The 14339-nt window shown below is 53.0% G+C and overlaps 1 protein-coding gene across 2 annotated transcripts in view; it reads right to left on the reverse strand.

The window, feature by feature from the left end:
* The window catches only part of CCN4 (cellular communication network factor 4), a gene marked incomplete at its 5' end in the record, with an annotated part of 31803 nt that extends 27078 nt beyond the window's left edge, over positions 1 to 4725 (reverse strand). The window contains 2 exons of one of the 2 annotated variants that reach the window (XM_081070904.1): positions 4470 to 4540; positions 4645 to 4717. In XM_081070904.1, coding sequence (XP_080927030.1) covers positions 4470 to 4540; positions 4645 to 4717 — 144 coding nt within the window. Of the gene's footprint in view, positions 1 to 4469 lie in introns of both variants that reach the window. The other variant, XM_081070903.1, reaches the window with a different exon arrangement.
* Between the last annotated feature and the right edge of the window lie 9614 nt (positions 4726 to 14339).

Genomic DNA, 14339 nt, shown 5'->3' on the forward strand with positions numbered 1-14339 from the left:
GGAGTCATTTCCCGTATCCCCTCAGGTGTGCAGGGGCTTCGTATGCCTTGTCTCCATTTTATTATTTAACCGCCCCAACAATCTCAAGAAGTATTAGTATGATGCCTTTTATAGAGGAAGACAATGGCTCAGAAAGTGTGCACAGATGGTACGTGGAGGAGCTGGGATCAGAACTCTCAATGGTTTTCCCTCCCCGCCTACTGTATAATCCCTCTGTGGACACTTGTGTCTTTCCAGATCAGTACTGTCTAGCAAAACATAATGTCAGCCCTACGTGGAGTTTTACATTTTCTAGTAGCCTCACTGAAACGTCATAAGAAACAGATGAATTTTGTTTTAATAACATATTTTGTTTAACCCAATATGAAAAATACGATCATTTCAATACGGAGCCAATGGACAAATTATAATGAGAATTTTACATTCTGGTAGTCACACTAAGTCTTAGACGTCCGGTGTGTATTTAAGGCTGTCAGCTCTCCTGCCACTGGCCACACGCATGCCAGATCCTCAGCCCCCAGGATCAGGTGGTGAGTGGCTCCTGATTGGACAGTGCTGGTCTACACTACAGTGACACTGCCTGCCTCGTCGGCATGTGGTTTTCCAGTGAGTTGATATCTGCCGAGTGCTCAGGACAGAGCACTCAGGCACAGCAACCGCTTGGCCCACGATTGCCTTCGTCGGCACCCACATTCCTGGGGTACGGGAGCTCCTCGCATTCTCTGAATGAACACTGTGCCCAGACCCCGGTCCTAGACATTCTCAGTATTACATGGTTCTTTTTTTTTTTTTTTTTTTTTTTTTTTATTACATGGTTCTATCGAGATCCTTCCTTCTTTGCTTGCTTGCTTGCTTTGCTCCCTGGGCTGTGGTTGGCATCCTGCCCGACCCCACCCTGCACCACACGGAACCCACAGTGTGTGTAGCAACCCCTCCCTGCTGCCCAGAGACACGGTGGAGGTTCCTGGGAGGAATTCCAGGGTTCCTGTTTGTACAAAGCGAAAGCCAAAGCAGCCTCCTGGCATTTGGCTGCTTTGCTGGTGAGGCAGGCAGGGGTGGGAGGTGGAGGGGGTGACAGGCAAGAGCCTTTTCTGAAACCTGGGGGAGGGGTCTTCCCTCCATCCTGCTGATAAGGCCAAAGTCAGGGTCCGATCTCTCAAGGAACACTGCGCCCGTGCCCTTTCCAGAGGGTGAGCCCAGCCAAGGGCCATGCCAGGTGGAACGTGCCTGCCCGTGCCAGGCTGTCACCAGCACCCCACACAAGTGGCGGGCTGAGGGGCCTGCGCTGGGAGCTGTTGAGGGTGGGGCGTGGGTGGGGTTAGAAATGCTCACTCATCCCAACTATGGACAGGAGGTGTAAGGAAGGTGTGTCGTTGGTGTTCTCACTCTTTTACAAGAGGGATCTGCCTTTTAAAAGGGTCCATACTATTAATATTTTATAGGTGGTCCTAGGAGCGGAGAACAAGTTTGCATGCCACACCCAGCACACGTATCCTCACGCACTCACACGCACCATGGGGATTTCTACGCTCAGAGCAGCCACGAGACACGCATGCCCTGTATATGTGCACACCTGTTCACACCCACATACATTTATATGGAAGAAGAGATATGGGTCTCCTCTGTAGGCAGACGACCACAGGCCTGATGTTCACCCAGGAATTTGTTAGCCAGCATTTGTCCACCCAACCCCACGCTTCCGACAGGCTTTTCTCAAGAAGTCCTAAGTTTACTCCCCAGCAGCAGGAAGCTTGGGGCGGGGAGGGGCGGAGAGAGGGCTGAGGTTGTTGGCCCCACTAACAAGCTAAGACAGTGACATCCAGTTAAGGGACTTGCTAAATGGTTAAGGGACACAGCCAGTGGCAGAGCCTGCACCCAACCTGTCTCTCCTGCATGGCATTTCCCTGTCGCCTCTTATTCTGACATGTGGGTGGCTGTCGCAGGCCTCACTTGCCGGTAAGCTCTAGGGACAGGGACCATGTGCTTCACATCTGTGCATGAGTATGTAGACCAAGGAGGAGCAGGCTGCATTGCTAAGAGTTGGATCTAGGTTCAGATGTCGGCACCACTGAAAACTAGCTGTGTGACCTTGGGCAGATTACTTAACCTCTCTGAGCTTCAAGTTTCACATCTACAAAGGAGCATATTGACATCTGCTTAATGTATTGCTATGAGAATTTTAGGAGCTGCTTAATGATTGTCTGCTGGATGAACTGAGGAACGTCTTACGTATAGACGTAAACAGGAGTTGGCAGGAGCTCAATCAATGCAGCCCCTTTTTAACGCCTGGTGGATACTGAATACTTGTAGCAGGAAGAACAGAACAAAGCGATGGAAAAACAAGTCATATGTGCAGTGCACCTTTATCGTCTATTACGGTCCCGAATACACTTGGCTCAGTTTCTGAGCTCAGTACCCTCTCTCGCTCCTTGATTTATCTCTTCCTCCTTCGATTACAGAAACTTTAGATAACATCTTACTATCCGATAGGGCAAGTCCTCCCTCGTAACCCCACTTCCTCAAAGCTTTCTTGGCAATTCTCACAAACTTTTTCTTCCATATGAATATCTAGAATCTTTTTTTCCATGAAAGTTCCCCTGGGATCCTGAATAGACTTGCATTCCCTTTATTTGTTAGTTTGGGGAGGATTGCCACGCCTGGAATCTGGCTATAAAGCAGAATGCTGCTTGTCATTTGTCTCACAGCCCTCCCGGGGGGCAGTAAGGATGTCACAGAGCTCCAGTACTATACTGTGTGTGTGTGTGTGTGTGTGTGTGTGTGTGTGTGTGTGTGTAGCTTCTGAATTGGGGAACAAGTGGGGGCTGGTTCTCAGAGAAGGTCCCCAGGCAGGGGCTGCACAGAGAGGAGGTACCTTCATCCTGCTGTCCGGGACCGTCTGGACTCTTGGCTCCTGCACTGCGTGTCCCCTGGGCTGAGTCCACAGCCCTGTACCCCGCTCTTTCCCAGTACTGGCAGCTCTGTGGGGGTACCTTGGACCCACCTGCAGACTTCTCTCTGCCTCCTTCTTACTCAGACCTCGCTACCCCACGGCCCTCACCTCTTCTCCATCCACTCCCTGTTCTCCCAGCCACAACAGCGCTGAAATCAGCGCTGAGTTGTTCCAGTCTGTACTAGGAAGTGCTCAGTTCTCCCCACACTTGGAAAGCTCGGGAAGAAAGAGTGGGATTTGGCAAGAAAAGATCTAAGTTGGAGCCCTAGCCATTGATTAATTATGAGACCCTCGGCAAGTCTCTTACTTGCTCTGTTTCTATCTCTTTCGTTGGTAAAGTGGAGTTAATACCCTTTTTTGTAGGACAGGCAGGTACCATACAAGGTACGGAGAGTTTAACAATGAATCAGACAACTACTCTCCCTGCCTCATCATGCACTCTACGGCAACTGGGGGAAGACCCATCGCCCAGCTCTTACGAGGCACCTGGCCTAGTCAGCTGCACGCTCTCAGCCTCAGATCAGGTGAATCAGAACTGGTGCTTTGAACCCATGGGGAAGCCACTTGCTTACCGAGACTCAGTTTCCTCATCCATGAATGGGGCACATGGTTCCCAGAGGAATCTGTCAGTGTAAGTGGGTAAGAAACCCCTCTTGCCTCCTCCCTCTGCTTCTTGGCTTTCCGACTGGCAGCAGGCCCTGGCCCGGACTGTTGAATTCAGTAGCTCTTCCCAGCGGCCCCCTACTGCCCGCCCCGTGCCTGCCTCCACGCCCAGCTCCGGTGGGCTGGCTCTGTGTTGCCACGTATCTTGCTCCCCTGGCCTCTTGGAGGTACAGACCTTCTTCCCTTCCCCTCAGTATGACCTGAGATGGAGGTGGGAGACAGAGAACCCTCAGGGCTTCCCTGAAACAGCGGGCTTCCTCCACAGGACCCTAATACGCACACTCCATAAACTGTAGAGGGCTGTGCAAGCCCAAGGTGGCAGCACTGGGGGTCAGAAATCATCCCAAGCACTATTTTTACTCGAGAGAGGCACTTTTGTTGAAAGCTGGCATTTTCCTTTCCAACTTTTCTTGGCGTTTTCCATCTCCTCTTCCTGTAGTGTTGCCAACACTTAGAGACTCAGTTTTCAAACTCAATGACTCTAGAAGTCTTTTAACAACTTCCTCACCTTATCCTGCTCAGAGAGGGTGAGTGACTAGCCCAAGGTCACACAGCCAGTCTTGGCAAAGCGGGGTCTGACTCCAGGCCCCCAGTGCCACCCTCCTTTCTGCTGTGTTTCAGGTGGGAAAGGAGGCACGGGAGGACCCGTTTGTGTTTCTTCACTTGTTGCCCCTGCCCCCTCGCCCTGCCTGAATCTGCTGATCCCATGCAGCCCTACCCTTCACCCTCGGCTTCACCCTTGCACCCTTGCCCTGTCCCCCACCTTTCCAGCCCCTCTCATCCTGCCCATCATGCAGCAGAACCAGGGGGAGAAGGAAGCTGGGCCCCTTTCCGAGCCCCTCCAGGCAGGACTCACCGTGGCCAGGGCACTGCCCGCGGCTGCTGCTGTCACTGCTGCCAGCACCCAGGGCAGGAACCACCTCATGCCTGGAAGTCAGTGGCAAAGACATCGACCGAGCTGCCCAGAGGACCCACTACCTCTCGGGGGAGCTGGGCTGAGACTGGCCCAGCCCATCAGGAGCACCAGATACTCCTCGTCCCACAGCCCTTGGGGGGTTTTATTAAAGCAAGATCTGACGTCAGGGATAAGGACAAACCCTGCATTTTCCTCTGAAAAAAAACTTTTCCTGCCTCTCTCTTTTTTTCTTTCTTCCCTCTGTCCCCACCTCCAGCCCAGGCTTGGCCGCCTCCCGGGCTCTGACAGTCTTAAAGGGAAAGTTACAGGGCTATGATTTCACACCAGGGCGGCAAATTCTCACAGCAGGAGCGGGGTCATCCTGCAGGGCTGTTTCACAAAGGTGGAGAGCAGGAATTTCTGGGAGGGTGCTGGGTGGAGGGGGAGATACAGTTACGGTGGTGGGCGGGTGGGGGGCTTTGAAGGTGCTCCCAGTGGGGAAAAGAAACTCCCTCCCGTTTCTTCAGGCTGCTCCCACTTCTGGTTTACATTTGTCATCTTTCACTCCTCTACCCCTGGCTGCAAGCAAAGGGGGATGGCTTTTCCTGCACTGATCTAGAAATCATAGGAATTCACAAATGAACTCAGCGCTGGGCTCAGCTTCACACCATCATCTCCTCTACACATGGATGCCTCGCTTACCAGTTTGCGGGATTGCCTTTCCCTGCTTCTCAGTCAGGGCCTGTGTAGCTGGAGGTGTCTCCCCATATCTGGGCCCGCGTTATCCCTGGGGTGTGGTGGTCTTCACAGGTGTAGCCTGGACACTTGCCTCACAGGTGAGGGGTCTCCCCTGGGTCCTGCTCTCCCTCATCCAGCCCCCTCATCCCCACGTGGACTTCAGTGACAGCCTCCTGAGTGACGCCCCATCCTGGCCTCCTGCCTCCCACTGTCCACGCTTCTCAGAGCCACCAGAGCGAGCCCTGGAAAATTGAACTGAGTTCATGGCACGCTCCTGAGGCCAGCCTCCCAAAGCCTGCCCACCACTGTGTGGAATCCCCAGCCCTGGCGCGGCCTCCCAGGCCAGCTGCCTCCCTGGACACTTCTCTTTCCATCCTTCCTCTCAGCCACTACTCTCGGCCATGATAGCCCCCTTGCTGCTCCTCTCACACCCCAGCACGTTTCATCTCTGAGCCTTGGTGCTTCTCTGCATTGGGGTTTCCTTCCACATGTCTTCAGGCCAAACGGTGCCCCTCGAAGTTCCTCGAAGAACGTGGGACCCAGGGTATGTCTTCAGAGAGAACAAGGGGGTAGATGAAGGGTGGAGGCTGAGCTCTGTCCCTGAGAGGCTAGTTGACAGTAGCAGGGTCCCAGTGGGGGTGGGGGTGACAGCCTGCAGTTTCCCAGGTGCCAGGCCAGGGGCATCGCACAGCATTACTCATTTCCATTGGCAACGGTAACTTATGTCTACCTGGGCTGCAGAGGGTTCATGACTCACTGTCGAGGCCTCACAGGGCCCCCTCGGAACTTGGCATTTACTTTCTCCCTCCCGCTTAGCCCTACTTCCCACTCCTCTCCCCCACGGTCCCCCGCCCCGCAAGGATCTGCAACCCTGACCTTGTATGATTGATGTCTATGTAACCTTGGGACCATTGGCTGAGGGAGAAAGCAAGGGAGTAAATGAAAGATGCAGTTGTGATTGTTAATTTAGTAATCCTGAGTAAGTGCTCGATAAAACCCCTCGTCTGTGATGACTATTCTTACTTGACCTCTGCCCTTGGGGGCACCTCAAGGGCAGGGTCTGGACTGGGTCACTTCTGTGTCCTGCATCCCGACTTGACCCACAGTAGGCACTTACAGTGTGGGTGACAAAGGACAGGAGAGCCTGCAGTGGGGGCACTGTTTGGGCTGGGGCCTCATTCTTCCGGGAGGCCAGAGGCCGTGCCTCCCACCTCCATCTCTCCCACCCCCCCCCCCCATCCCTTTTCCAGCTGTTTGTATGTCCGCCTCAGCCTGAGCAAAGCTTCCAGGCGCTTTCTCTAACGGACCTCCCAGAGCAGCTATAAATGAATTCCAAAGGGGGCCTGGTGGAGGGGGTTTAAGAAAGGAGGCCAGGCGAGAACGTTCCCATGCCAAACAGTAAGGCCCCTCAACCAGAGCCAGATGCGCAGAAGATTCCAGAGGCTTTCAAGACCAGGCGCCCGGAAGCCTCAGATCCACTCACAGCCTATCTGTTTGTCATTTGTTTGTCTCAGGAAGACGCATGGGCCCACACAGCACAAGCAGTGTGATGCCAGTTCCTGGGGCTTCGCAGAGGCACACACACTGCTGTCCAGGCATAGAGTTCATTCCTGCAGAACGACCCTGGCTGCTTCGAAAGGCAGAGGAGGGTGGGGGTGGGTGTACTCAGGCCTTTGCCTCCTTGCCAGGCTGGCTCAGCGGCCCAGGTGGAGCTCTGCTTCTCTTCCTGGGGCCCAAGGAAATATGGAGGAACCATTGAGGGGTGACCCTGGGTTCCATGTCTGCCTAGGGGCAAAGGGGTCAAGGTAACCGCCCCTCATGCCCCAGCCCAGACAGCGAGGTGTGCTCTGGGAGACGGGGCAGCTCCTGGCCAGCTCCCCTGCTTGTTACTCTGTTTTGAGTCACAGCTGATTTGGTCAGGAGCACCCCTGTAGCGCCAGCCCTGGGTGCAGGTGGGGATCCATAGGGCTCCCCACTTCTCACTCAGGAAGGTGGAGGAGAACAGCAAGGGCTTTGGGGTCAGGCTGGCTTGCATTAAGCCTTCACTTTGTTATATACCAGCTAGGAGAGCTTGGAAAAGCTACCTCACCTCTCTGAGCCTCGGTTTTCCTATCTATAAAATGGGGGTAATGATAATATTTACCTCCTAGGGTTGTGATGGAGACTAAATGAGCACTTAGACTATGATAGATGCCGAATAAATGGTTGTTATTAATACTCTTCTTTGCTCATCATCACAGAGATGCCTCCTGTGTCCCCCACCCGGGTCACCTTGATCCCAACCCTCGCTCTCTCTCCGAGTCTCCTCTCCCAGCACGGTTGTGGGTTGGGTGTCTCCAGTTCTCCATTCCTGCCTCCTCCAGTAAAACCCACATCCTCTCAGTCCTGAGGGTGTTTCTATTGGCCTCTTTGATGAAACACACTGGGCAGATGAGGAAAGAGAAATGGAAACATGGGAGGCAGGCAGCAGTGCCTCTGGTCTGACTCACTGCCCAGCGCTCCTGGCAGCTGGTGGGGCTTCTCTCCTAAGGGGAGGTGGGTTCAGCTCACCAAAGACCCCTTGAACGCGAATGTCAGTGCTTCCTGAGCTCTTCCACACAGAGACCCCCCTTTCCATCCCGGGTCTCTGGGGGCGCTTGACTCCAAGCATCTGAGGCGTCTCTGGGTTTTAAAACCTGGGGACTGGTCCTGCCGGCCCCACGGACGATCCGTCAGACATCCAGATGGTTATGCTCATTCTTCTCTTAAAAACTACTTATTAAAGTATCACTTACAGGAAAACCCACACCTCTCAAGTGTACAGCCTGGTACATTTTACGTGTGAGTTCTGAGTACACCCGGGACCATTACGACTCTGTCTGCGTGGATCCCCTCTGAGCTCCACGTAATGGGAGCTCCAGTTCATGCTCTTTTGCATCTGGATTTTTTGGCGCCACATTGTGTCAGCGAGACTCAGCCCTGCGGTTATTGCCACTGTTTGGGTTTGCAGGGCTGTGGCCGTCCCACCTCATTCCTGCTGTCTCGATCCGGAAGGTGGGGAGCTGGGGACCTAGCCCTTTTGTCTGCTATGGGAGACCCAGCTGGGACGCTGCCTGTGTGTCCAGCTTTCACTCCTGTCTCCCCGGACCTGGGCTCCAGCCACTGGCTTCCCGGCTGCATGTGAGGCCACGGCCATGGGTGGAAACAGGGACGCTCTCCTCCGGCCACACCATGCCCTGCTTATCTCTATGCCCCCTGGGAGCGGACCCTGTGCCTCGCGTGCAGTAGTCACTCAGTAGATGTTAGTTATAAAAATAAAGCTCCCTTACCTTCTTGTAAAAAGACAATGCTACCTACCTCGTGGGATTCTTATGTTAAATCAAAAAAGTGTGTGCCTCGCTGCCTCACTTCCACCTGGAAGTTGGTCACACGGCTCCTTCTGTATACTGGCTGCTCGCCCAATCCCTCCCCATTATTTTAAGACTTTATAATTTTTGAAGCACAATTTCAAATATAATTGAGGTTTGAAATATAATTGAGAGGAATGTGCGCAGATTTCCTGTATACCCTCCGCCCCACACATGCACCTTCAGTATCTTCATTCATCAGAACCAAACATTTGAAGAGTTTGAAGAGAACCATACATTTGTTACCAAGGACGAAACTACATTACGTACCGGTGGTGACCCGAAGCGCAGAGTGACGTCCACTCCAGACAGTGTTGTCCATTCTGTGGGTTTGGACAAATGTGTAATGACATGTATCTGCCATCATGGTATCATACAGAGGAATTGCACTGCCCCGAAAGCCCTCTGTACCCCATCTCTTCATCCCTCCCTCGCCTCCCTTCCCTGGCAACTATTATGGATATTTTTACTGTCTCCGTAGTTCTGCCTTCTCCTAGTTGAAATCACATAGTGCATAGCATTTTCAGATTGGCTTCTTTGACTTAGTCATATGCCTTTAAGGTTCCTCCATGCTTTTCAGGTCTTGAGGGCTCATTTCTTTTCAGTGCTGAATAATATTTCATTGTCTGGATGGACCCCAGTTTATTTATCCTACGAGGGACATCTTGGTAGCTTCCAAGGTTTTGGCAATCATGAGTACAGCTGCTATAGACATCTGTGTGCGGGTGTTTGTGTGGACAAAAGTTGTCAACTCCTTTGGGTGAATACCAAGGGGCGTGATTGCTAGATAGTACGCAAGAGTATAGTTAATTTTGTAAGAAGCCATCAAACCATCTTCCACAGTGGCTGCACCACTTCGCATCCCCACCAGCAATGAACGCAAGCTCCCGTCTCTCCGTGTCCTCGCCAGCATTTGGGGTTATCAGTGTTCCGGATTTGGGCCATTCTAATCGGCGGGTAGTGGTACCTCACTGTCATTTTAATTCTTCCCCATGCTTTAAGTCCTTACCTCAGAGGCACTCGCTGAGGCAGGTGCTGACATCCTCCCCACTTTACACAGGTGGAGACTTGGCTGAGGTAAGTTCTGACGGGAGGGTCGGGGCTGGGGTTTGGACCTCAGAAGGCAGGTGCCCTTGCTCAGGGGGATGCCTCTTTGATCCGGGGCACTCAGCTCCAGGGCTCACAGGTGTTCAGAGAAGGAGTGTGGCCTGACGTCCTGGGCTTGTTTGGTGGGAGAGCGGGGGCGTGGAGACTGTGCCGGGTTTCAGTTGGCAGCGGGCTGGAGGGACGCGGAGTTCTAGGCTGAGAAGCAGCGAGCAGCCCTGTGTGGAAAGGGTCATTGGGTAATGCTGGTCCTTGACACCGAGGCTTTCCAAAGCACCCATGCGTGGGAACAACGTCAGAGAAGGAGGTTCTAAGCCGGCCTGTGCCAGGAGACACCCCAGTGTCTGAGCCACAGCGGGGGAGCCAGCCGGGGGCAAGGTGAGGCCAGAGACAGGACCCCCTGTCATCATTCTGGAGCTCACAGCGGGCGGCTGACCAGCTCTCACGCAGCCTGGTGGTGTTGACTAGGCATTCTCCAAAGTCATTGTGCATGAGCTTCACCTGGAAGATTTTAAGACGTACAGATTCCCAGGACGGTGGCCCAGAGGGTCCGAGTCAGTGTGTTTGGGAAGGGCTGCAGAATTGCTTTTACACAAACACCTCCTGGTGAGTCTGAGGCAGGCTTCCTTGGAGGTGGCTTTGAGAAATGGGGTCGAAGAAACAAGCGTGTGCTATGGATGCAGGTGGGTCTGCATGTGCTCGCAGCGCCTGCTGGTTCATCTCCGAGGAGCTGTTTACAGGCGCTGAGCCTTGATTTCTCATCGTCAAATGGGTTTATGTCCCCCTGGGGGTGCAATGAAGCGACTGGGTTAGTTTTCCAGCGTTGCTTTAAACTGGGTGGCTTAAGACAACAGAAGTCTGTTCTCTTGTCGTCCTGGAGGTCAGAAATCAGAAATCAAGGTGTTGGCTGGGCCGTACTTTCCTCCAGGACTGAGGGGAAGGATCCTTCGGGCCTCTTTTAGCCGCTGGTGGCCCCAGGTGTCCTGTGGCTCACGCTGCAGCACTCCAGCCTCTGCTTGCCTTCACCGGGCCTCTTCTCTCCATGCGTCTGTCCCCCGGCTGTCTCTTATATAAGGACACTTGTCATTGAATTTACAGACCACCCAGATAATCCAGGATGATCTCATCTCAAGATTTACTAACTTAATTGCACCTGTACAGACCCTTTTCCAGAATAATGTCACATTCACAGGTTTCAGAGATTAGGATGTGGACATATCTTTTTTGCCAGCCACCATTCAGCCCCTATAGTAACATATCTGAAAACTCTGAGTGCGGTACCTGAGGTCTAACAGGGCTCAAATACGCATGACGCTCCTCCTCCATCTTTTCTGACTTCTCTTTTGGTAAATCCTGTCATCTCCACCTTAAAATCAATGGAAACCTGACCACTTCTTATCCCCTCCACCGCCGACACACAGGTCCTGTGAGCTGGACTCACCAGGGACAGTGTCAGCCCTGGGAGGGTGGCTGTCCTGGGAAGAGCTGCTGGCTACTCGGATGGCTGCGTTGCCAGCTGAGGCTGGGTGCCTAACTGCAGGGCAGCGGCTATACCTCACCGGACACAGGGGTGGAGCCTGGCTGGCCCTCAGGGGAACTGGGGCTTCAAGAATCAGTCCAATGGCCCAGCACCTCCTGAGGGTTTGGGGCAGGTCAGCACCCCATGTGGGGCCCCATTCCCCACCCATGGGATGAAGAGGAGGCCTCCTCATTGCAGCTGTGAGGACTTGTGGTTCTATATTCGAGTGACTTATCTCTACGTGTGGGCAGCCCTGGTCCAGAGGAAAGAGCAATTATCAAGGACTCTGGGAGAAAGTGGGGTTTTCTAGACGTGAGGGACCAATTTCCTTAACCTTGTACCCAATACCCTCCCTGACGACCTCCCAGCCTCGTCTCCCCACTACACACACCTCCCTTGTCATTGCTCAGGCGGGCTGGGCCACCTGGCAGTCCCCACAGGGCCAGGCTGCACCCTAAGCCCCCACAGAGCCCTCAGATGGTTCTTGGCTACAAACTCTTACTCATCCTTCAAGGCTCTGCTCAGCGTTTATGTCCCAGCAAACTTTGGTACCACACACGACTCAATGAGGGAAGAGCCGCCATACGTATTATGGGATGTGGATGCCATTTATGGCAGGTGGGAATTTGTTTAACAGAATTTTCTCTGTATGGGAATCTCGGGCATTAGTGCTTACACAAAAGAATGTTGATTTAGGGGGAAGGAGTGTGTCGGGGGGGGCTCAATAACAGTCCCTAATCAGTCCACCAGGTTTGGATTTTGACCCTGCTGTCCCCACATCCACCTGGTCTCTGGCAGAGTGGCAGAACCACTCTGGGACTCGATTGCCCCCAACGAACTCCCATCTGATGGGGATATGTCCCACTGTCAGCACCAGCCCTCAGGGGACATCACGTCACAGGCTTCCAAGGCTGCTCCAGCTCCCTCACCACGTCTTCCCTCAAGGCTTGGGGAAGGGAGTGTCCTCTGGACTCTCCTTGGGGTATAACTCGGGGGGCTGGTGCAGCCATCATATCTCCCCAAGTCCATTTGGAACATCAAGGAGGTGTTGTCATTTCTACTTCCTTCCATATCGGCCACCTTTGGGTCCAGGTTTTAGTAAATGTACCCCAGAAAACCCCTAAAACACACAACAAAACAACCCACAACAAAAAAAACGCTGAGAAACACTCTCAACTGCTTGAGCTGACACTGAGTCAGAATCTCTAGTGAGGGAGCTCACGCCAATAAATAAGGCCTGACCCAATACCACATTCCTTTCAGTCTGACCCAACATCCTTATGAATCGGTTAAGCACATGCGACCCAAGTGCCTGTTGATATAAATTAGCAAAACTCTGCAGGTGATGGATCACATTTGGCCACAAATCCGGAAGCCATGAGCGGTGGCGGAGGTGGACCGTGGGAGAACTGGCCGCCCCTCTGTGCAGCTACCAGCGACATTTCTTGATAGGTTCTATAGACACGGGAGGGTTTTTTTCTCAGACGGAGAGGGAGGGTTGTTTCAATTTGCAATGGAGGCATATAGACTTAGGGTGGTCAAATTCATTGGATTACACCCATATGTCCCCACCTCCATGTTGAGGGTCCCATTCTCCCAATTCCTCCTTTCTTGCAAGACTGTGAATGCAATTTGCATTATGATTCAGCCACCCCAGGATTTGGTGTTGGGCTTGGCTTTCAGAAATTTCTGCTCTGAGGCTACAGAAGATAAGGATTTCTTTCAGGACCACACAGGGAGCGCATACTTACACACACACACACACACACACACACACACACACACACACACACACACGTCTCCTACTGATCCAGGTGCTTGTTCTAGGAAGAAAAAACATTCTAGACACATGACATTCTGCTACATTTCGGGTTCTCCCACCGGATGGGGACCGTGGGTGTCTGCCCTAGGTGGTCTTGCCTGTCAACTGTTGGATGCCCAGGCCTGGTCCTCATTGCCTTCTTAGAGCCACATCCAGCCACTCCCCCTGCTTCCTGGAGATGACCACTAAAGACGAAGGGCCCCGCTCAGAGCACTCTGGCACTGATTAATAAAATAAATAAAACTAGCATACGGCCTCTGGCCCAGCACCCCCACTCCTGTGTATACGGCCCTGAGACATTTCCCCAAGGAACATCGAGAGATACCTGGGAAGGTATTCATCCCGGCTTCCCTTGTAGTGACCAGGAACCGGCAGCCTCGTGGAATGGGAAAGGAATGTGTGGGCGGTGCATATGTGGAGTCCCGTGGGGCAAGAGGCATCACGCAGATGATCACAGAGCAGCAGGAAGAGAACCTACAACCCAGCGTTCAGGGAAAGACAGAAAATGGGAGCGAGGCCTCCGGCCAGCACCACTGATGTGAATTAGTCAGAAGCACAGGGCCACGTTCCCCTTTTCCCAAATATATGCCTATGTACACATTCAAGGACACACTCTAGAGGGCAACGGGTGGGACTGGGGAGGAGCGGGAACAAAACGAACTGAGAGAGGAGATTTGAAAGCATTCATGATAGACGGTTAGGCTGGAAAACAGTTTCCCTCATGTTTCTGCACCCCAGCAATGACACAAATTTAAGAGACATTGGAAAAAGGAGGAGGAAGAGGAGTAGGAGGAAAAAGAGAAGGAGAAGAGAAAGAAGAGGAAGAAGGACGTGTGTGGGGGGGAGAGTGTGGGAAGAGCAGGGGGGGAGAGGAAGGAAAGACATATTTGCACAAACAGCTGTGCAGAACTGTTCATAGAAGCTTTAGCTCCAATAGCCCCGAACTGGAAACAACTGAAACACCCTTCTATGGCCACACATTCCAACCAGCTGTGGAACAGCCACACTCTGCAGCACTATCGAGCAGTAAAAAAGGACAAATTAGAAACTGGTCACCATCTACGGCGGGGTGATTTCAGAGAATGAGAGAGTCGCCTGGCGGGTGCTGGAGGAGCGGGGGCCTGAAGATCTGACGCATTGCCAGTTCTGAACTGGGGCTCCTTCTACCCCGAATCTGTGTGTGTACAGAGAGTAGGAAAGCCCTCAAATAGGCCTGCTTAGGTGGGCTTGCAGCAAGTTGCCTGATGACTCAGCACTCGGTT

Source organism: Rhinolophus hipposideros (genome assembly GCF_964194185.1).
Source record: "Rhinolophus hipposideros genome assembly, chromosome: 13".
Classification (NCBI taxonomy): Eukaryota; Metazoa; Chordata; class Mammalia; order Chiroptera; family Rhinolophidae; genus Rhinolophus; species Rhinolophus hipposideros.